Below are 24,559 nucleotides of genomic sequence, written 5' to 3' on the forward strand. Positions count from 1 at the left end.
CATTAATTACTTTTTAGTTTTTCGAGATTTTTTTGTGTCTACATCTTTCCAAATGGATGAAATGGAGAGAATAACAAATGGAGAGGATCTTAACTCTTTCAGATTGGTAAAATTGGTTTGTAAGCATAATTAAGAGTAAATAGTACTCCCTCCGTTTCAAAATACATGTCCAAGTCAACCACTTCACACATGCCAATGCACAATTTTGACCGTTAATATCTTTAATTATCTAAAGTAAAAAATTATAAAAAATTTAATATTTTGAAAATATTTGTCGAGACAAATCAAACAACATCTTACATGCTAATATTTGTATGGGTCTTGCTAACCAATGCCCTCAGGGCAATGGTTAAGGTAACCAAAGTTAGTAGTTTTACATTGGAAACAACAATTTGTAAACTTTTTACAAGTTGACTTGATCACTTTTTATCACTTTCCAATACAAAATTTCTATTTTTGTTCCTTTATCCAATGCCCCAAGGGCACTCTTTAGCATTTCCCTATTTGTATTTATACATTAGTTAAAAAGTATGGTCAAAGTAAGTCAAGTGAATAGTGCACATTGCAAAAATTGGACATGTATTTTGAAACGGATGGAGTAGCTTTATTCGCCGACTCTTCGGCTTGCTGCCACAAAAGTCTCTAACTCATGATTAAATATAAAGTATAAAGTAGTCTTTGAATGTTCATTTTCGTTATCAGTTTAGTCCTTGACGTTAAAAACTTATTATAAATGATGAGGTGGTGAATGTTTTGTGTTGATAGAGGGCATGAGGTGTCACAGAGACTAATGGAAGTTGAAAATGGTCACTTTGGTTCCTAAACCGAAAATCAATATCCCCAAAATTGAATCTCAAATCCCTAAATCCTTAAATATAAAATTTAATCCTCAAATTCCTAAATCTAAAATCCCTAAATCTCATCTAAATTCCTCTTTTGTTCAAAATCAAATCTTCCATGAAACACCAAAATCGAATCATACGATGATAGGTGTTAGTACAAACTCGAAGAACTTGGTCATCTTCTTCAATGAAGTTGTCCTCAGCATATAGAATAAACAAACAGAAAATATTAAAATTATCATTAAAGTTTCTGACTGTGCATACTTATTACCAGATAGGTCCCTGACAAACCATGGGTATTAATGTTGAAAAGAATGTCGCTAAAAATGATTTTCTTAACGACAATGACAGATACCATTCTGAAGAACTAAGAAGCTCCATTAGTACCGATGATGAAGGTGATGGAAATTGAAGACAAATTTTCCCTTTTTAATTCAAATGCAAAGTTTGGTCAAGTTCACTTGGAGTTAGGAATGGAATTTGAAACTTTGGATATATTTAAAGAAGTTGTGAGAACCTACGTTGTATACCTTGGAAGAGGTACACAGTGGTAAAAAAAATGACAAACAAAGGTGCAAAGCTATATGGAAGGATGATGAATGCAAATCAATGATGCAAAAGGTACGTACTTTTCATAGTAGTGATTATTTTTATATGTGCATGTGATGATGCATGTGATGATGCCACTTTGTGTCTATAAGTGTTTAATGTCAGAGATCTTAGTGACAATAAATGTTTATTGTCAAGGACCTAACTGATAAGTATGCACAATCATGAATCTTAATGACCTTTTTAATGTTTTCTGTTTGTTTATTCTATATGCTCAAGACAACTTCATTGAGGAAGATGACCCAGTTCTTGCCGAATGAACAACAATTTGTTGGGACGAGTTTGCACTGACACCAATCATCATATGAGTCGATTTTGGTGTTTAATGGAAGATTTGATTTTGAATAAAAGAGGGAATAAGATGAGATTTAGGGATTAAATTCGAGATTTAGGGATTTGAGATTCAATTTAGGGATATTGATTTTCGGTTCAGGGATCAAAGTGACCATTTTATACTTTCACTTTAGTCCATGTGACACCTCATGCACCTTTGTCAGCACAAGACATTTGCCACCTCGTTAGTTAATAGAAGTTTTTAACGTCAGAGACTAAGCTGATAATGGAAGTGCACATTCAAGGACTACTTTGTGTTTAGTCATGATTCAGAGATCTTTGTAATAGCGAGGTGCAAAGTCAAGGACTAAAGGAACTATTTACTCCATAATTAACTATCCATTTGTTTTTTGTTGGAGTGGAAATATGTTGCTAGTTAAGATAAGGTTTGTTGATAAAAAATAAAAAAAAGTTCAGTTAACGTTTTAGTTCATCTCTCATATGCGAGTTGTTACTTACGACTCTAGTTTCTTCATCTTCTTCCACACTAAATAGGAGTGCTTTAAGGTCAATTTTTATCTAAAATCGCCCCTTTAAATCATATTTTCTCATCCTCTTTTTTTTTTTGACAGAAGCAAAGTTAACTATTACATTAATCAATCCAATGTTCAATACAATAAGGATAAGAATCAAAAATACGGTGACTAGCCCAAGAACAGGCCGCCCTAGCTAAAGTATGAGCAACCATGTTCGCTTGTCTCCTAACAAACTTCATCTCGAAGTTGGAATGTAAAGATAACTGATAAATAATACTAGAAACAATAGCATAGAATTCCGAATCACCATGGTCCGAAGACGATAGAGCTTGCACTAGAGTAGCTGAGTCAGACTCAAAGACAACCCGGTCCCATTTGTTCACATCAGCAAAGTGAATGGCATCGAGTACGGCTACTGCCTCCCCCTCCAAAACTGTCATATTTGCCTTCTGCCATTTCGTTTGAGCCCGAATAAATTGCCCATGAGAGTCTCTAACACAACACGCAAACGATGTAATATGGTTGCGGTCATGGAATGCGGCATCCACATTGCACTTCAACCACGTCCCGCTCGGTTTCTCCCAAACTGTGTTGTTACCTTGCACTCTATTCTGCCCGTGTTTTACAGCCGATGGTGAGGGTTGTTTATGAACCTCTTGCCATTGCTGCCATGCATTTAATGTTGTCTTCCCAATGCTCATTGAAGTATGGTGAGCGTCATTCCAAATGACATCATTACGTGCAGCCCAAATTTACCAAAGAAGTAAAGCCACCCGACCAGCAATGTCTCGACTTTCTGTGCGACATATATCAAAAACAAAATCTGCCATACTGCTCATAGTTCCAACCCGCGGTTGCAGCACAGTCAAAAGCCCTGCCCAATACCAACTCTCACGCGCCACCGTACAACCCACAAAAGCATGTCAATCATCCTCAACAGCCGCATCACACCAGGGGCAGATCATCTCACATTGTACATGTCGTTATTGTAACCGGAGACGCGCCGGAACACACTCTATGCAAATCCTCCATAACAAATTACGAGCTTTATGAGGAGAATTCACCTTCCAGATTCTATGCCACTCTCCTTCAACATGGAATCGATTAGTATGTAGTAACTCCATCATAGCCAGTTTATAACCACACTTAACAGTATACCTCTCGGTACGTTCCATTATCCATGTTATTCTATCATTCTGAACTTCTGCAAACAGAGGGGTGTCGATAATAGCTTGCACCATATCATCTGAAAACAAAGATTCAATCTTATCAATATCCCAAACTCGTTCCTCGACAACTATCAAATCAGACACACTCAAACTATGCACACCTTGACTTTGTGGGGATTGAATCCAGCTACCATGAACACCTCGTACCCATGGATCATTCATCACACTGACTTGCAGCCCATTTCCAATTGTCCACCTACATCCATATAAAAGTAACTGCCGCGAATTCCAAATACTCAGCCAAGCAAAGCTCGGCATCCTCTTTTATTTAAATAAATGATTTTTACATCTATTTAGTTTTTTTTCCTCGTGATTTCGTGTTTTAGTGCGACATTGTTTTGTTTTCCCGTCTTTATGTTGTGTTGTTTAGCTTTCCAGTCTGTTTACGATGTTTGTTCGGTTAAGATTATCAGATCAACTTCGATTTATTGCATATTCAATCAATGACTTTGATGTATTCAACGTTATAGATCCATAAACATGAGTATTTCAGACACTTAATTATAATCATATCTGTAGACTTATGTACTTTACAGTTTTATGCTATTAACATGATTGTTGTGAATTTGTTCGTATATTCATTCTTTTTATTTATAACGAATATGTTATGTATCAATGTATTCTATTAATTGAATGAATGAATAATATTTATTTTTAGTAAAAAAAAAAGGTTAAGGTTTTAAATTCTTGTTTATGAAAAAATAAATTAGCTTCGACAAATGAAATTTTTTATATTATATATGGCTTATGTTTGCATTTTTTTTCAATTGTCATGAGTTAGTGGTTTTTTTTTTCCTTTCTGTTTTGAGATAATAATATAGGTTTTTTTTTAGTTCAACTAGCTAAAAGACGGGCACTCACGTGTCTGTCTTTCCGCTCTTTTTATTGCGCCAACGTTTGAAAATTATTAACTGTGTTTTTTTATGAAATTTTCATTTGGATTAAAACTAAAAATATAAATATTTGTTCCGTTGACACCAACAATATAACAAAAAAATACAATCTAAATTCTTTTTTTAACTAGTATATTTACCCGGCGTTGCCCGGGTTAGGCATATAATTTTGTATACTCTTAAATTTATAGATGCACATACAAATATAATTAACTGGATTTAGTAAAATTATTAACATATATATATATATATATATATATATATATAGAATAAAATAAACATTTTTTAAGTATTCAAACTTACAAAAATTTGTACCCATTATTATATTAGTAAATTTATACAAATGTCATATTACTTAAATAAAAATCTTCTCGTCATCAAATAAAATATAATTGTATTGTCTAATTAATGATTTTTGTTTGATTAGTAATTTCTTGTCAAGTGAAAGTGTGTGGTATAATATTTTTGTCTTAAAAAAATAGAAGGAATAAGTCTAAGATGTGTCAATTCAGTGGTAAAAGCAGGGGCGGACCTGAACAAGGCATGGTGTGGCAAGTGCCACACCAGTTCAGGTCCGATTTATTTTTTTTATATTTTTTTTATCGGCTCATTGTATATTTTTACTCATATATTAATACAAACACCTAATTTATTTATTTTATGTTTATACATGCGTCTGTATTTTTACTCATATATTAATACAGGGCATATTATATTTGTAATTTATACACATGTCTATAATTTTACTTGTATAAGAGAACCTATTTATTTTTAATTTATACATGTGTTTACATTTTAACTTATATATTAATACGGGGACCAATTTTTTTTTTAATTTATGCACATGTCTATATTTTTATTCATATATCAATACAAAGATTTTTTTTATAATTTCTATGCAATTGCGACTTGCTTCCTAAAAAGAGCGCAACACACTCACCCGTCCGTATGCACGGGTATCCTATTAGAGGTCATTTGACATCTCTTGTAACTTATATATAAAGAGATGTTCTTAGAACAATTAGTAATGATATAATTTTAGTTAGATTATTTTCTTTGTAATTTTGCTTGCTACAACTATTTTTAAAAAAACTTCTTATTAAATTTAATATTATTTATTTATTTGACCAAAAAAATTTGCCACACTAGTATTGAAAGTCCAGATCCGCCCCTGGGTAAAAGTCTGACTTTGTAACTTCAAGAGATGTTGTCCAAATCTCACATGAAACGGTTGTAAAATGATCATTAGAATCACACTTATTAATACAAAAAATTACGAATAAATTCTACATAATTTCATTAATTTTTTAATAATGCATTTTTTTGTATAAAAAAAAATTGTTTTACACGTTGATATTTTCAAATATTTGTAAATATCTTAATATCCACTAATACTCGTTTGGCGGATATTCATGCAAATGTGAAAATAACATAAATATCATTTTTATCAAATAAAGAGAGATAACTTCTACGTATACCCGTGGACATCCATTATCATCTCCGGTAAGAGCATAGTAACAACAACAATAAAATAATCATAATAATAATTATATTAAAAAATAATAATAAACTAACACTTCCATAAAAAAAATAATCTCAAAGTATAAAGAGAAAAAAATTGTTCCGAGTCCAAAAATAATACAAACCTTATGATAATAGATTCAAAAATGATAAATATTTATTTTATATTATAAATATCTGCAACAAAATTTTGTTAATATATAAGAAAATAAACATCTAAGAAGAACAAATGAAAGAAACATTGATAAATTTAGCTTTTTCAGTTGTTTTTTGACAAATGAAAATGTTCAACATCGTATCTTTTTTAGTTGTATACCACAAAGCATAGCAAAACAAAATGAAAACGTACTAAAAAATAAATGAGTATCTTTCACTCTTTATTTTCAGAAGAAAAAAGAAACACCCATACAACAAATAAAGAATAATAAGATGAAACAATAACATAAGAATAATTATACTGAAAGGAAAATAGTCAAAGATAAATACTATAAAGTAAGAAAAATCCCTAATAAATAGAATGACAAAGAGTGTTGGGGAAAAAGAAAGCAAGATAAAAAAATAGTATTTTGTTTATGGATAAAATAATAACATATATCACATCATGAATAAAACACGTAAAAAAGTGTGAGAATAATATAATTGGTTAGTTTCCATGGAAAAAATATAAGCGGTTAGATATTTATAAAGAAAATATAGGTGGTTGTTCCATAGAAATATAAGAATTTAACGAAATAAATATTGATGATAAAATAAAATTAGAAAATAAAAAAAAACAAATAAAATATTTGGACGATAAAATCAAAGTAGATGTGGATTATTTGTTGAGAACTTGAGATGTCTATGCTAGATAGAGAAATGAGTTTAGTAAACAAAAATATAAACGTTAATATGAAAGTAAACGTGCACATGAACAACTGTCAAAAACTCACAGAAAGGTATTTCTATTGCATCAAATAGACCCAGTGTGAGATAATAGTATATGAAACAAAGAAGGTTTGAGTTTCGGTTTCTGCTCAAAATATGTGATTTTGGTGATTAACAAAAGCTCATTTATTTATAGTTAAAAAAAAAACAAACCGAAGCCTTTTTTTCCTCAATGAAAAAACTAATTGAATAATATGATGCTAAAAGATTATATAATAACTAATTGAAACTTCTTTTCCTAAAAAAAAGAAGAAGAAAAAAGGAAGATTTAATGGATAATATTGAAAGTATTATATATAGTTTGTTGAGATATTTTGGCTACATAAAATATTAGAAATTAAATATAAAATTAAATAAAATATTTAGTGGATAAGATCAAAAGTTTGTTGAGATATTCATGTCAAATAAAATATAAAAAAATAATAAAAATATTGAGAATAAACGTGGAAGTGACACATGGCATAAAAAACCTTACTTTATATATATACTATTGATTGATGATACCATCAACAATCTTTATTATAGAAAAAGTTGTTTAAGGGTATAATTGGGATAATAAAAAAGTAATGATATAGTTTGTTACAGTTTTTAAATGATAAAGAAAAATAAACATATATATTTTTTTGAACAAATCAAAATGGGATATATTGCTCAAAAGAGAAGAGTTTCACCCCGCACAAGGTGTGCTAAAGTGATGAAACCCTCAAAGTCTGATACAAACAACAGGCACCTACCAATGGTGCCCGCACCAAAGGAAAAAAAAACTAAACAATTACATGATACCCATACAAGGTAGTGGGCATCTCCACCAATCGTGAAAGCCAAAAGAAAGAGGAACAACCTTTGACGAAAGCCATAAAAAAGAATTCAGCTTCACTTTTTCAACTATACTGATAGGATCAATAACCACATTGTTGAAAACACAGTTATTTCTCTCCTTCCAGATTGCCCAAACACAAGCCAGCCAAATAATCTTGAAGAAAGAATGGGAAAGCCGCGGCATACCCGCCAATGAATAAACTGATAAAAATGATCCTTTACCGAACCTGAAAAAACACAAGGAACACCAAGCCACAAGCAAATAAGATACCATGTTCTCCCGAATATATCACACGTAATGAAGAGATGATCCGTCGTTTCAGTAGAACCACAACCGCCTACACACAAGTTGTCAGTTGGTTGAATAAACATATATATATATATATATATATATATATATATATATATATATATATATTCATATCGTGTTTGTTACATTTTTTTAATATTTAAATTTGTTCTTATCTATTTGTTACATGTGTTATTTGGATTCAAAACTGAGGGTATTTTTGGAAAGAAAAAGTCAACCCAAAAGAGCTGAAAGAGGTAGTTTTCTTTGTAAAAGTCAACCCAAAAGAGTTGAAAGAGGTAGTTTCTTTGTATATAGTATATATATTATATCTATACTATATATAAAGAAAACAACCCCTTTCAACTTTTTTGGGTTGGCTTTTTCATTCTAAAAATGCCCTCAATTTTTAATAAAAATAACATTTGTAACAAATAGATAAGAATTTTAATAAAAATAACACATGTAATAAATAGATAAGAATAAAAGTAAATATAATAGATAAGAATTTTAATAAAAATAACACATGTAATAAATAAATAAGAATAAAGGTAAATATAAAATAAAAGTGTAACAAACACAAATGTCCAATTTTTTCCTTTATCTTTTAAAAAGTGAAACAAACTAGATTATTGTATCTATATTTACTTTTTCATTATCCCAATTATACTCTTAAACAACAACTTTTTCTATAATAAAGATTTTTTTTTGAAGGAATAAAAATTGTTGTTGGTGTCATTAAAAAAAATTAGAATTTAGATTATATTTTTTGTTATATTGTTGGTTTCATTGAAATATATAATCATGGTTAGTTTGATCTATTATATTTAAAAGAAAAAAGTTTATATTTTGACTTTTAATCAAAATTTTAATTTCATAAAAAAATAGCGTTCATAATTTTCAAATGTTAAAGCAATAAAAAGAGTGGAAAGACGGACACGTGAGTGCCCGTCTTTTCGCTAGTAGATATAAAGAGAATATGTGATTTTGGGGGGATTTTTTTAATTCTAATTATACCCTTAAACAAAATTTTACATTGTTAGTGTTTTTTTGAAGGAACATTGTTAGTGTTATTATCTAAGATAAATTTTTTTGTTATATTTGTTATATTATTGTTGTTTTACATTGTTAGTGTTTTTTTGAAGGAACATTGTTAGTGTTATTATCTAAGATAAATTTTTTTGTTATATTTGTTATATTATTGTTGTAATTGAAAAAAGTAATCATAATTTGTTAAGTTTGTTACATTTAAAAGTCCTAAATATTTTTTTTGAGGGAATTTAAAAGTCTCAAATATCTATACTTTTTTTTGACAAGATATCTGTACTTATAATTTATAAAAAAACATTTATATAAACTATCGTTTGTAATTTAGACGTAAATTTTTATAAAATATTGTTAATAATCTACAAACATTAGAGTTCCTATATAAAAAAAAATACATATATTAATACAATAAAATTAGTGGAAAAATTAACCCATCTATCGCTAGTTATTGATAAATTGGCTAGCATTCTTAGGGGTAGAATCTAAACAAACTTATTAACATTGGCTAAAATCAGAATCAACCTATATTATATAGATTGGATTAACCCAAATAAGGATATTTCCTTTTTCCTTCCTAAAAAACATCAATGAGATTTTGTTATAAAAAAAAACATAACAAATTATAACTAGTTTATCTTTCAATTATTCTATTCTCTCTTTCGGACTACTTTCCTTTCATTAATTACCGCGTTGGGTTTAACCTAACAAATTTCTATATAATATACAAAGCCTACCAAGTATCTTAGGCCATAAAGAACAACACAGTTACTTAATCTGATCGATTTTCACAATCGTTTCTCTCTCGTTCTGTTTTAATTTTCTTTTAACCAAAATCAGTGCGTCTCTTCTCAAAAATCATCAAGAATGAAAATTTACCGGGTCGCGAAAGCATCAGAGTACCTTGTGATAACAGGTATTTTCATCAAAGACATCAAACTCAAAAAGAAAGCATGGATTTTTCCCGGTCAATCCTGCACCGTCTTGGACCTCTCACCGGTAAACTACACATTTGAAGTTCAAGCTATGAGTGCCGAGAAACTTCCTTTTGTTCTCCCCGCTGTCTTCACAATTGGTCCTCGTGTTGACGATCAGGAAAGCCTTCTCAAATATGCCAAACTTATTTCACCTCATGATCGCCACTCCAACCACGTTAATGAACTCGTTCAAGGAATCATCGAAGGGGAGACACGTGTCCTCGCTGCTTCCATGACAATGGAGGAGGTTTTCAGAGGAACAAAACAGTTTAAACAAGAAGTATTCGACAAAGTTCAGCTTGAGTTGAATCAATTCGGATTATTGATTTACAATGCAAATGTTAAGCAATTGGTGGATGTGCCTGGTCATGAGTATTTCTCATATTTGGGTCAAAAGACGCAGATGGAAGCCAAGAATCAAGCTAGGGTTGACGTGTCAGAAGCTAAGATGAAAGGTGAAATTGGTTCAAAATTGAGGGAAGGACAAACGCTGCAGAATGCAGCGAAAATTGATGCAGAGACGAAGGTTATTGCGATGCAGAGGGCAGGAGAGGGTGACAAGGAGGGAATTAAAGTGAGGAGTGAAGTGAAAGTTTTTGAGAATCAAAGAGAGGCTGAAGTGGCTCAAGCTAATTCTGAGTTGGCTAAGAAGAAAGCGGCTTGGACCAAGGCGGCTCAGGTGGCTGAAGTTGAGGCGAAGAAGGCCGTGGCTCTAAGGGAAGCTGAGTTACAAGGTGAAGTTGAGAGGATGAATGCTTTGACTACTACTGAAAAGCTTAAAGCAGAGTTCCTTAGCAAAGCTAGTGTTCAATATGAAACCAAGGTTAGTTTAGTCCAAGCAAATATATATAGGGTTATGATAGAAGATACCTTTTATGAAGGTGTCTTTTATCAAGTTACTCTATGAGCATTTGCGAAAAGACACCAACTTACTTTTATAAAGGTGTCTTTTAGCAAAGTTATAACTAAAAAGTGAAAATCACACCTTAAGGTGTGACTTGTTAAAAGACACACCACCAAAGGGTGACTTGTAACAAAACCCATATATATATATATATATATATATATATATATATATATATATATATATATATATATATATATATATAACTTCATTCATTTTTTATTTGCTGAAATTAAATAATAGCAATAAGATTGCTGTTGTAAGTTTCTTCAAAAAAAAAAAAAAGATTGCTGTTGTAAGTGAATTATTATACCTATGAATTATTATACAATCACCATAGTTAATATTACCTATGAATTATTATACAATTAAGTATAGTAAGTGAATTATAATTTCATGATGGAAGAGTTGTTGAACATTTATCAGTTAACTTACTGTATCATATTATAAAATTAATCATGTGGTAATTAACTTGTGGTATGTAATTTGAATTGAAGAATATGGAAATATAACTACCAGCCTTTTCACTTTTCAGCTTGTTTAACATGAAACAGTTGTGATCTATGTTGGATTAATGAATTTAAATATTTACTTTTAAGTGTTGGCTATTATATAACTATACTGGATTACTTTTTTGGTGATTAAAATTTTGGATGGTGTAGGTACAAGAAGCAAACTGGGAGCTGTACAAGAAACAAAAAGAGGCTGAAGCAATTCTGTATGAGAAGAAGGCAGAGGCAGAAGCACAGAAAGCGTCGGCAGATGCAACATTTTATGCTCGCAAGCAAGAAGCTGAAGCAGAGTTATACGCAAAGAAAAAGGAGGCGGAAGGAATTGTGACACTTGGGAATGCTCAAGGAGCGTATGTAAGTACACTTCTCAATGCACTTGGAAACAACTACACAGCTGTAAGGGATTACTTGATGATAAATGGTGGCATGTTTCAAGAGATTGCTAAGATTAATGCTGAGGCTATACGCGGACTTGAGCCTAAGATTAGTATTTGGACTAATGGTGGTGATAAAACTGAAGGTGCCATGGCTATGAAAGAAGTTGCTGGTGTCTACAAGATGTTGCCACCTTTGTTTAAGACTGTCCATGAGCAAACAGGCATGTTGCCTCCTGCTTGGATGGGATCCTTATCTGACAAAAGCTCTCAATCAGGATGATGCAAGTATTAGGTTTATAGTAGTAGTAGTACTTGGTTTTGGTAATTTAGTAGTACCTTCTATTATGTGATCGATACATATTTGATACACTAGTCGTTTATTTGTTTTGGGTTTAAAATCTTATATCATATGATGATTTAATTTACATTTTTAGATGCTTGTTATTTTTTAAATGGAATTTTGGCGTTCAAAACAAAACTCCTGACAAAGACTAACATCACATTGTGGTTTTTTATTTATTGTATGTGTAAGTCATGAAACGAAAAGAGCTCTTATCGATAGTATGAGTGAATAGTTAGTGAATGTTGACATTGTGTCAAAAAGAGGTAATAAATTGAATTGCTAGTTAGTAATATGAATAGTGCCAGTGAGAAAATGAAAGAGAAATGGAAAGCAGAGCTAATGGCATAGAGCAACCTACAATGAAAGGCCAGGAATTTGGTGTAATGCATCAAGTAATGTGTTAGAGAATCCAAGAATGAGTAACATATTGCTTTGTAATTCAGTGACATGGACAATATTTGACCTAGCTATTTCCCTTATTATAATATAGAAGGACCGCATATGCATTAATTGTTTCAAATCCTGTATAGGAGGCTATTATCACCAGAAACCATTTATAAATAACTTGATGAGCAAGTTTAATTGTCATCAACTTGATTTGTTGTTCTCATATATGAATAGTTAAAAATAAAATTGATAACAAAACAAAGTAGTACTTGCTCTTAAATTTGTCTCTCCACTGCGGCATTTGTTTCCTTTTTTTAAAAAGCAATAAATATGTTAGCGAAAAATAAGAGGCCATAATTAGTGCCACCTTGATTCACTACAGTCAATAAATTGACGAAGTCATGCAATCTTAGACATTCAATTCAGATCGGACGGTCAACACTTAAGTTTGGTAATGTTAATTGGAAAATAAAAATTAAACTTGCCTCTTCTATAGTCATTAGATCAAAATCGAACGGTCACTGATATTCCAACCGTGTGACTGCAACAAATCACGTTTTCCAGTAATGAACATGAGTCACTTAAAGTGCTCTCATCACTACATATCACAACTAATTTTCATTTTCGTAAAAATATGAATGTGACATGTTGGTCAACAAATAAATTTTCATATGAATATATTACAAGTTCTAGATCAACTAACAAAAACATTAAAATTGTTAGACCAAACGTCAATGTTTTAGTCAAAATGTCAGTAGGGGGCTAGCAAATACAATATGTGGTAAACTTGAAGGGCTAAAATTGAGCAATTCAGATTTGGTGGTCAAAATCGAACAATTGTGAAACTTAGAGGGATAAAATCAAGCAATTGAAACTTTCAAGGCTAAAATCGAGCAATTGTGAAATTTGGAGGGCCAAAACTACACTTAAGTCTAATTTAAATATAGGATGACTCTTTTTCAGTTTTTAATGCTTCTATTTAGAGCTTAAGATTTAAGATTAGAACAAGATATATAAATCGTTTAAGACGACCATGTTCAAATTAAGGATAAGATTTCTTTAAGACGACCATGTTCAAATTAAGGATAAGATTTCTGCTTGTTTTCCAATACGTGTAATGACAAATTTACTCCCTATGGCCAATCAATTTAAGTGGCAATGACCTGATATTTTTGTGCATTACCACTTGGGAGGTGTTCTAGTGTGTTGCGGCTTGTGGGAATTGGATATTGGTTTTTAACTCCCTTTTCAAATTAGAAAACAAAGCATGTGATTGTTGGTTTTTGATTCATAATCTTTTGTTTTGAGTTAGTAATTGATTGTGTATTTTTGTTTTTTTATTTATCGATTTGCTTAAAAATTTAGTTCTTGGATTTGTGTTTTTTTTTTTTTTTTTTTTTTTGCAGTGATACAATGGTTTAACATAAGAAAATTGATGCATATTTTAAGAGGAGAATTTCAGACAAAGTTTTAAATTGTATAACTTCAACATGTACTTGAAAAGAATCCTTCGAGTAATCAAACACTTTTTTTTTTTTTGAGGAAGTAATCAAACACTTAACAATTGTAATATTTTAGCTAGAACTTTCATGAATTTTAGTTATAATATTTTAGTTAAAACGTACGGTCCTTCCCAATATTTTGAACAAGATCGATCCATCACTGCAGATATGTCGACGTCGAAGATCATTTGAAAAATATATTTAATTAAATGTTATTACATTTGTCGGTGCTAGCCATCTGACACATTTTCAATCAGAAGTGTATGTGTTACAAAGATAATCACACGGCTGTATTTAAATTTTTTGCTGTCTTGAATATTTTTTGAAGTTTAAACGTTTTGAGAGAGACCGCAACATGAGTAAACGTAATTAGCAAATAACATATGGCAAGCGACTATTCGACCTCGTATAGCTCATGAGGTGTAAACCTTAGGCTTTGTTTGGGAGTTTGGAGGGGAAGGGAGGGGAGGGCTTTGGGGGGTTGGAAATATATAGAAAAATGGACAAAAAATTCACATTTTTTGAAAGAACAGTTTTTTAGAGAATGATAAACTAATACTTATGATTAACATACTTTTAATTTTAAAAATATTATAACAACATAGATTGAATTTGAAAAATTCATATAAACCCTCCATAACCCCCCAAAACCCTCCCCCAATGCAATTTTTGAGTTCCCCCAAATGAGGGGGATTTTTTATTATGAGTAAAAAATTAACCTCCAAAGCCCTCTCCTCCCAATGTCTTCTATTTCTTCCACTTGCTCATTCCTTTTCTCCAAAACCCCCCCCTCCCCTCCAAACTCCCAAACAAAGCCTTAGTCATTTTAATATTATAATAACTTAGGCATGCAAACAAAAATAAGTGACGTTTGAATTGATTTTGTGACTATACTTAGTCAATTAGAAGATGGTGCTAGTTAGGCTGAATAACACATTGGACTTGTCTTTGGTGGCTTCTCCTTATTCAAAGTCATCGGTGTTGTGATATCCTCATTTGCAGGAAATTGGATATAGATTTCAAAGTGTGTATTTTTTTCATGGAGTGATTGACGGGGCAAATAAAATAATATATAGTTATCCAAGTCTTGCCAAAACTATGCCTATATATAGGTTGTAATTGTGAAGTTCATAATTATTCAAGAGTTGATTTAGCTTATAGTTTTCATATAGTTAAAACCAACACAACCATGTCTATCATATTGCTGCTTATTGGAGTATTATTATCTTCCACTGCATTAGAATTTACGGGTCTATTTCTGTCCTCTCTCTAATTAGCATGGATATACTTGTCATTTTATTTATGCATGTCCTCATTATTTCTCCTTTTTCTATTTTATTTTAGCACAAATATAGAAGTTCTCTTTTAATTCTTCCTTTTTTCTTTGGCTATGACTATGAGAATAACTTGTCAAGTGGTTGAACATTCTATATGCATTGTATGTAGTTTGAGTTTAAAATCAGAGTATTTTCCTTACTTAATAAGTTATATGTAGCAATTAATCTAACAACTAACTACTAACTTTTTTCGTTTCTTTTCGATATTATTATCATTTATCAACCTTATATTTCTGGTAATTGGTTCAATTGTTAATATGAATATGCATGCAGTTGTCCAATCCGTCGGTGTTTGTTATGGAGGAAATGGAAATAATCTACCAACAAAGCAAGCAGTGGTTGATTTATACAAATCAAAAGGGATTGGTAAAATCCGCATATACAATCCAGACCAAGGTATACTCCAAGCCCTTAGAGGTTCAAACATAGAAGTAATCCTTGGTGTCCCAAACGACGTTCTCAAATCACTCACAAATGCCCAAACCGCGAACGATTGGGTCAACAAATACGTAAAAGCATACTCAAACGTCAAAATCAAATACATTGCAGTTGGCAATGAAGTTCACCCGGGTTCAGCCGAAACAAATTCAGTTCTTCCCGCAATGCAAAACATTCAAAAAGCAATATCTTCAGCAAACTTACAAGGCCAAATTAAAGTGTCTACCGCGATAGACACAACACTAATTGGAAAATCTTACCCACCAAAAGACGGTGTTTTTAGCGATGCTGCAAGTGGTTACATAAGGCCTATTGTTAACTTTTTAGTTAGCAACGGTTCACCACTTCTTGCTAACGTCTACCCTTATTTCTCATATGTTAATAACCAACAAAGCATTGGTCTTGATTATGCTTTGTTTACAAAACAGGGAAAGAATGAAGTTGGTTACCAAAACTTGTTTGATGCAATGTTGGATTCAATTTATGCTGCTCTTGAGAAAGTAGGGGGTTCAAATGTGAAGATTGTTGTGTCTGAGAGTGGGTGGCCATCTCAAGGTGGAACTGGAGCTAGTGTTGGAAATGCACAGACATATTATGCGAATTTGATTAAGCATGTTAAGGGTGGAACTCCTAAGAGGCCTAATGGACCTATTGAGACTTATCTTTTTGCTATGTTCGATGAAAATCAGAAGCCGGGTTCTGAAATTGAGCGACACTTTGGTCTCTTTAGACCCGATAAATCACCTAAATATCAAATTAGTTTCAGTTGAAAAATACTAGTGATGAGTGATTATGTGTAATAATAATAATAATAATAATAATAATCAACTACAATAATAAACTCAATGAAACTTGAAATAGCCAATAAGTAAGGTACGTGCATCGTGCTCTTATGGTTCAACTTTGTGATGTTTGTACCAACGAATAATGATAATATGTATTGTATACTATTGTACTTGCATGCTTTGTCTATTACCTAACACCATAGGCTAAATGCATAGAAAGAATGGAAACTGTTTAATCACCACAGAGCAGAAGTGCAAAAACAAAAACAAATTGTTTAAACACCACAAGACAAAAACAAAGCCAATAATTGTGAAAAATCATGGGATCATAGTCCCATAGATCATACCCATATGAGATAAAGAGAGCATATTAATAATCATGAGATAAAAACTCAAAAAATTACTTTGATTAATAAAAATACTATCGACCTAGTGCAAAAGAATCTCTGTCCACACGCACACTTGCTGGATGGTTGTGGACCAATGTTATATAGCTTCCTATCAAGAAACAAATTTGATACTAAAATAAATTAATCAAATGCAGAAGATATAACAGTACCTTAACACGAAGTTCCTTCATTGGATGAGGTGTCAATAAAGCTCAAATTGTGGTAACAATTGGACCCTAAATTATAAACTTTATTAGTCAGAGGTAGAAAGCAAGTATTAACAGATGTAGTTAGAATCTGAGATGCTTGCCTGCATTCCAGATACAACTTCATGAAGAACACCATTAACTAAAACAACATCAATAGTTGTTCCATAGCCTTCAACAACCTTGACTTGCAAAACAGTACACTGGTCCATGCCAGTCAAATAACAGTTAAGTCTCTATTGTTAAATGATCAAGAATTATTCAAGAGTTCAACCACTTAAATATTATGCGAAAATAAGGCTAATCTGCACGTCTTCAGTGTACGTAAATTTCTCAAATCATGGTCTTTCAGGTCCACTGAGACAACACAAATAACAAGTCCGGGATTCCTTCGCCACTGAAATATCAAATATTAAAACATCAATACAAAAACACCTGCAAAGAATTAAGCAGATTTTACGTAATGCTATAGTTATGGGTTTTTTCCCGAAAGACTACAAAGTTACCTTATTGCACTTGTTGGCACAATGTTGAATGTTTCTCTCCCATTGTTTTGTTTTTATAACAATACAATTCAGTATTTAGCCCCTGACTCTTGAATTGAGCAATAATCTAGAACTAAACCGAGAAAAATTAGCATTGCGAACATTGACAAAAACAATCTACCACAACATAGAAATAAATAAATGTGTTTTACTACCTCAATGACCCTTATTTCAAACTCAGCACGAACATACCGATCCTGCTGCATCACTGCTTTACGAATTGGAGAATTAGGACATGTTTTCCAGCGAGAGGAATCATATATCCACCTGCAAAGTTGCAAGAACAGTGTGACAAAATTGAAGAACCAGTAAAGTCTGAAGCTAATTGTAAATCAAAATAAAATGTATTTCAACTTTACATTAATCAAATTTAACTATGTTCTTCACTTTCCCTCAAAAAAAACTATGACTTCAAAGTTTTGTTAATATTGGTATATTATAAATCCATTAATCAATTTTAACTTCACAATGTTTCCTCCCTAAAAAAACAACTTCACAATCACAATATTACTGATATTATTTAAAGAATTTCATCTCTTCATGGATCCATTATTATATATAACAAAATTTTGTCTAAAACAACAAACTTGAATTTTTCAAATATATAACATTAATTAGTTTTTATTGAGAAGGAGTAAGTATGAGTAATTGCGAAAGGATATATTTGACAAACAGCCTTGCTATATAGTGCGAAACATTTACGCACGACTTGGACACGATAAACGTTCGGCAGTGCTTTTATATTTTTAATATAAACAAAAGTAAAACATAGATAAGATCCAATGGCTATTTGTGTATAATCTAACGGCTACAATAAATTCGTTGCTTTTCGTCGGTCAACAATCGCACCATTAATCTTTTTCCTTTGACAAATTGTATTTTAAACTATCAAAACGAAAATTAAATATACAAATCCATGCTTAGAAGACATTTAAAAAGGAATGGAGAGGATATAATAATAAAAAATGTTAAATACAAAGTATGAATCGGGTTTTGAAAATTTAAAGAAAGAAAAGTTAAAAATTTAATTGGATTTTTTTAATGACAAATAATATTTATAGAAAAAGAGGGAGAAACATACAAGGAAGTACTCAAGTTCAAGAGAAACACATAGGAACTACACAATTCAAAAGCAAACTAACAAAGTACAAGGAAAGAAAAGCATAAACAAAAAGATAATTTTTTCCCATCATAATTACTTCTAGTGCCGCCCTCCACATTTTTCATTTTACCTCGTTCAAACTCTATAATCTGAACCATTTCTATAATATTTCAAATTATATAATCCGAATCCCCATAAAAACTTGGAAAACACCTAAAATCACTCTAGTTTTTGTAATTCTTTTTTCAAACGGTTCAGAAAATATAATAAAAAAAATTGTTTGAATTATATAATCAAAACTGTGTCAGCAAACATATTTTTTTGACAATTTACTCCAATTTTGCAACCCAAATCAAACTACACTATTGGCAAACATCAAAGTTGAAGCAAAAAATAACATAAATATTATACATTGTACAAAATATTCAAAAAAAAAAAAAAAGGTTGTGGCCAAATGATACAAATTCAAAGATACAATGTAAAACATAAACGAAAACATACAAAGTACAAAAGTATTATTGAGCAGCAACACATCCTGCCAAGCTGCATTTCACTTCAACAATGACACGATGTGGAGTGGTTCAAATTTTGGGTATTTTGTAGGTTTTTTAGGGCAAAAAACAACCACTGAAATGAGAGGAGGGTTCTGATCGCTGCATATATATAGATATGGTTCAAATTATATAATACGACGTGAGAAAAAATGGAAATTCGGAAAGCGAGAAAAATAAAACGTGGACGGTGGGAAAAGAAATTCTCAAACAAAAACATTGAGCTAAGAACGGCTAGCTAAGTAAGCTCCCAACTCCAAAACTCCAGTAAACATCAAGCCAATTTACAACACAACCAAATATATACAAAGAAATAGTTATATAAATATCATTTCTATTCTAAAAAAACTGATATAATAAGAACAAACTACAAATGAGAGGTACAATCAAGATGGCCCCACCAAACACCTGTTATAGTGGTGCTCTCTATACATTTTTTTACTATTCATAAAAATGATAGAGAAAGGCCCTTTAAAAAAAAAAATGATAAAACAATCACCATTATATATAATGTTGAAAACACTTTACCTAATGTAGTTTATAAGGAGGTTATAGATTCAACTTTCCAACTAAGAAAAATAACAAATATTTAAGGAAAAAAAACAAGATTAATTAATCACGGTTAGACTTTATAAGCCTGTTTTCATTTTCCGGGTAAAAATGATTGGTTGGATTTGAAAAGTCTTGGTTTTTATATAGATGAGGGCTCCATAGTTATAAGTTTCTCCAAAATGTTCCCCTCAAGACGTTTCTCTAAAATGAAATGGCCCCGCCATATTCAAGTTGGTACTTATAAACTAGAAGTGCCAGCAATATGGACTTGGACTTCTTACTAGTTTCCTATCACTTACTATATATCACGTCATCTTAACTATGTCATCTTAATTAGTTCCATAGACTTCCCCACAAAATAACAACAACGACGACTTCAATTTTTGGAAGTATCTATCAAGGATGATTCCTTTCCTTCACGGAGTTAAGCTGGCTGACTAGTATACAAAATCAATGGCTGCTGATTAACATCAATCTTGTATGCATTAGGCAATCAATCAACAATATATGCATTTTCATTTCACCAGCAAAAATGGTGGGAATTAAAAACCATAGCATTAATTTCCTTTGAGCAATTGATGGGGCTAAAAGTCTTCCTTATTGGAGGACTACCCTGCAATTAATATAAAATATTATGCATATAAATATGGACTAGCAGGGGAAATAAAGATATCAGAGCTGCATACTTGGTTTATACTTTGGTATAATTCAAGCAATACACTCTTTAAAAGAAACTCTTCGATCGATCATGTCAATCATTTTTCTGCTTGTTGGTATACTGTCCATTGGACTAAAATTTACAGGTCTATATATACCTCTCCCTTATCATATACTATATTGTATTGCTTCGTATTTTTCTGCTTGTTTGCATATGTTTCAGTTGTAGTTGTTTAACTATGATAACTTATTGAGTTTAGTCTTTGCATAGATTAGGTCCAATTTTAATTCTATTTTAAAAAATATTATAAAAACAATGTGTGTTTTTAGTCATGTTTAAAAACAAAATAGAAAATAAAATTTAACAAATTTTATGTAGAAGGTAAACTTAAAAATTTATAATCATTATACGGACTTAAAACATATTTAATCCTTATGTAGTATCTTTTACCTTATACTGGTATCATACCTTACCTATGCATCATATAGCCATTAACATTTGTTGTTAAACAATATTGCAATGACTTACAATAGTTTATATTATTATTATATGCAGCTGTGCAATCCACAGGAGTTTGCTATGGAGTGATTGGAAATAATCTACCATCAAGGCAAGACGTTGTGAATTTATATAAATCAAGAGGCATTAACCAAATGCGTATATACTTCCCAGACGAACAAGCCCTCCAAGCCCTTAGAGGTTCCAACATCGAGTTGATCCTTGATGTCGCTAAGGAAACCCTTCCTTCTCTTAGAAATGCCAATGAAGCCACAAATTGGGTCAACAAATATGTGAGACCCTATGCTCAAAATGTAAAAATCAAGTACATCACTGTTGGAAATGAAATTCACCCCCTTGACAATGAGGCTCAATCCATTCTCCCTGCCATGCAAAACATTCAAAATGCTATTTCAGCAGCCAATTTACAAGGCCAAATCAAGGTCTCAACAGCAATTGACATGACATTGATTGGTAAGTCATATCCACCCAATGATGGTGTTTTCAGTGACCAAGCAAAACCATATATACAACCAATAATAAACTTCCTAAAGAACAATGGAGCACCACTTCTTGCTAATGTGTATCCGTACTTTGCTTATATCGGTGATAAGAAAGACATTCCTCTTGACTATGCTCTTTTTAGACAACAAGGAAACAATGCAGTTGGTTACCAAAACCTCTTTGATGCCCAGTTAGATTCAGTTTACGCCGCTCTCGAGAAAGTTGGTGGTTCCAGTGTGAAGATTGTAGTATCTGAGAGTGGGTGGCCATCGGCAGCTGGAGATAGTGCCTCAACTGACAATGCTGCCACATATTATCGTAATTTGATCAATCACGTCAAGAATGGGACTCCTAAGAGACCCGGAGCAATTGAGACTTACTTGTTTGCCATGTTTGATGAAAATCAGAAGACTGGTTTAGCAACTGAACAACATTTTGGTCTTTTTAATCCAGACAAATCACCTAAATATCAAATAAGCTTCAATTGAATAAATTGATAATCTAAGAAAGATATGTAATAGCTAAATATTGTTTACTACAAATAATTGTGCCATGTGTGCACAAGTTGTTTCCATCTTTCTGTGTATGTAATGAATAAAGTAAAGCTTAAGAGGTTGGACAATCTTTAATTAATGTAATTGAAATTTTCGGTGCATGAAGGCAAATCGAAGAAAAGGGAAATCCTCTTCTAGAAGTAAAACATTTTATCTGGTTCATTGTTGAGTTGTTGTTCACGAAGTCAAGATGTACTATTGTTTATATCAGGGCCGGCCCATAGCCCGTCGAGGCTGGGCTACGGCACCGGGCCTCCAATTTTTTGGGGCCCAAAATCATTTTTTTAATATTTAAGATACTGAAAAATGGTTATATATATATTAAGAGCAAGTAACATCATTCCGCTCAGTGTGTTTCAGTGGTGTGGGTAGCTTTTGTTGAGTGAGAGGTCATGTGTTCAAGCCTCACCAAAGTATAGTATTTTTTTTATTCAAGCCACACCAAAGTATAGTATTTTTTTTTAAAATATCTTATTTATTTTTTAAAATGTCTTATTTATTTTCTCACCAAAGTATAGTATTTTTTTTATTCAAGCCTCACCAAAGTATAGTATTTTTTTTAAAATATCTTATTTATTTTTTAAAATGTCTTATTTATTTTTTTTGGGGCCCATATATTTTTTTTTTTTGCATCCCTTATAAAACTAAAACTGGGCCTATGAATTTGTTAAGACGGCCCTGGTTTATATCATTACATACGATCAAGTTGAAAGCATTCACTCAAAAACTTATTCACTAGATCCATTATATTCGTACAAGGATCAACATCATATCGTTAATAATCAAAGCATCAAAGTCCAATCCGCTAATTTAATCATTTGTCAAATGAACTCATTTCCGAACAATTCTTCTACATTGTTTTCTCTGGACCAAGTGAATTGCAAAGGAGTCAAAAGTTCTTAAAGATTTTAAGACAACAATTTGCTAAAGACATGAAGACAAACTTTGAAGCAACAATTTAATAATAATATCTGCTAGAATTTACGGTCGTCCTTTGTTACAATTGGTAGAGTTTGCAAAAATGTACAAGTCCACAACGGCTCTATGTACAAATTTGAGTCGCATATCAAATTGTCTTGCCAAGCTGCATTTCACTGCTTCAACAATGACACAATGTGGAGTGTTCAGATTTTGGGTTTTTTTGTAGGTTTTTTAGGGCAAAAACAACAGCTATTGAAATGATAGGAGGGTTTCTTTAAGAAAACTATGAGCTTTTGTTTTCATCTCACACCATTAAACTTCCGTTCTGCTTTTCTTTTTCCATTTCAAAAATACTAATGCCCGAGTTACTCTGTTTATTTCTCGTGTTTTGATAGCCTCGGTACGATTACCGCCGAGATGAACCTGTTGTATTCTGGGGGAGTTGCGCAATTCTGCACATAACTCCTTAGTCCAGTGACATAGTCACGCCTCAGGTTTTACGTTTTATTTTCTTGTTTTGCAGGTTGAGATCCTTCAGTCATCCGCGAACAACAGTATAAATACCATTTATCTTCTAGAAAGACAGAGGTAGCTAGAACAAACTACCAATGAGAAGTACAATCGAGAGGGCCTCGCCAAACATATGTTATAGTGGTGCTTTCAATATATTTTTAACTATTCAGAAAAATGATAGAGAAAGACCCTTTAAAAAAAGATTAATTGGTAAAAAAAAAAAAGAAGATAAAACAACCACCTTTATATGATGTTGAAAACACTTATCTAATGGAGTTTACAAGGAGGTTACATATTCAACTTTCCACCTAAGAAAAATAACAAATATTATCTACTTACTATATTATAAAGATAAATCCCTAGGATTTTACCATTTTGCCCCTATGAGGGGTATTTTAGTAATTTCCTATTGATGAAGTGTGGTTAGTGCCACCTCATCATTTTTAGGGTGCATTTCCCATTTTGCCCCTCACCATTTTTTTTAATTATTTTATAATTTTTATATTTTTAATAACTTTTATAATTTTTATATTTTTAATAACTTTTAACTATTTTCCAATTTTTATTTTATTTTTTAACTATTTTTCAATTTTTTCACCCAAATTCAGTTGCTTTTACATTGTCGTTGTGGGAGATTAAGGTATCGTTTGTAACATCCCGCTTTTAAAGACTGATATATTAATTGGAACGATAGAATGCAAACGAGTGATGCAAGGGGTATTTTAGACCTTTCACGTGGAGAAGATATTTATGTGGGTTAGGACCACAAATCTTCATAACTTTCTTTCCATTCTCTCTCTAGGGTTTGCAACTTTTGCTCTCCCTTCTCTCTAAGAATTTTCTTTCCTCCACTCTCCTCTACACACATCATTCAATCTTCTCTTAATCTTCCATAAGTTAGAACTAAGTAAGGTTTTGCTAAGGGTTGGAAGCAAGCTTCTCTAACACACTTCTCTCTCATCTAGGGTTTTGCTCTTAGGACCTTGTCTTCAAGAACTTGAGCTTGTTGTCAACTTATTTAAGGT

The 24,559-nt window shown here is 31.8% G+C and overlaps 3 protein-coding genes across 3 annotated transcripts; all 3 read left to right on the forward strand.

Annotated features, from left to right (window-relative positions):
* Positions 1-9,729: 9,729 nt before the first annotated feature.
* On the forward strand, positions 9,730-12,174 carry LOC146931478 (flotillin-like protein 2). Its single transcript, XM_085702967.1, has 2 exons — positions 9,730-10,779; positions 11,523-12,174. Exons 1-2 carry the CDS (start codon positions 9,847-9,849, stop codon positions 12,027-12,029), a joined length of 1,440 nt encoding a protein of 479 aa, XP_085559093.1. The 5' UTR covers positions 9,730-9,846; the 3' UTR covers positions 12,030-12,174.
* Positions 12,175-15,117: 2,943 nt separating this feature from the next.
* LOC146931479 (glucan endo-1,3-beta-glucosidase-like) lies at positions 15,118-16,706 on the forward strand. Its single transcript, XM_085702968.1, has 2 exons — positions 15,118-15,231; positions 15,592-16,706. Exons 1-2 carry the CDS (start codon positions 15,171-15,173, stop codon positions 16,524-16,526), a joined length of 996 nt encoding a protein of 331 aa, XP_085559094.1. The 5' UTR covers positions 15,118-15,170; the 3' UTR covers positions 16,527-16,706.
* Positions 16,707-20,358: 3,652 nt separating this feature from the next.
* Positions 20,359-22,120, forward strand: LOC146931480 (glucan endo-1,3-beta-glucosidase-like). Its single transcript, XM_085702969.1, has 2 exons — positions 20,359-20,689; positions 21,100-22,120. The coding sequence occupies exons 1-2, from the start codon at positions 20,635-20,637 to the stop codon at positions 22,032-22,034; spliced, it is 990 nt and encodes a 329-aa protein (XP_085559095.1). The 5' UTR covers positions 20,359-20,634; the 3' UTR covers positions 22,035-22,120.
* The last annotated feature ends 2,439 nt before the right edge of the window (positions 22,121-24,559 follow it).

The sequence above is a fragment of the Medicago sativa genome, chromosome 4 (genome assembly GCF_051527215.1).
Source record: "Medicago sativa cultivar Bolivia chromosome 4, Bolivia_mono, whole genome shotgun sequence".
NCBI classification, from domain to species: domain Eukaryota; kingdom Viridiplantae; phylum Streptophyta; class Magnoliopsida; order Fabales; family Fabaceae; genus Medicago; species Medicago sativa.

Excerpts from the sequence above, each read along its gene's own strand:
- LOC146931478 (XM_085702967.1), top strand. The coding sequence starts at position 9,847 with ATGAAAATTTACCGGGTCGCGAAAGCATCAGAGTACCTTGTGATAACA. Across the intron at positions 10,780-11,522 it reads GTGTTCAATATGAAACCAAG|GTACAAGAAGCAAACTGGGA; the intron begins GTTAGTTTAGTC and ends TGGATGGTGTAG.
- LOC146931479 (XM_085702968.1), top strand. The coding sequence starts at position 15,171 with ATGTCTATCATATTGCTGCTTATTGGAGTATTATTATCTTCCACTGCA. Across the intron at positions 15,232-15,591 it reads CACTGCATTAGAATTTACGG|TTGTCCAATCCGTCGGTGTT; the intron begins GTCTATTTCTGT and ends ATATGCATGCAG.
- LOC146931480 (XM_085702969.1), top strand. The coding sequence starts at position 20,635 with ATGTCAATCATTTTTCTGCTTGTTGGTATACTGTCCATTGGACTAAAA. Across the intron at positions 20,690-21,099 it reads CATTGGACTAAAATTTACAG|CTGTGCAATCCACAGGAGTT; the intron begins GTCTATATATAC and ends TATTATATGCAG.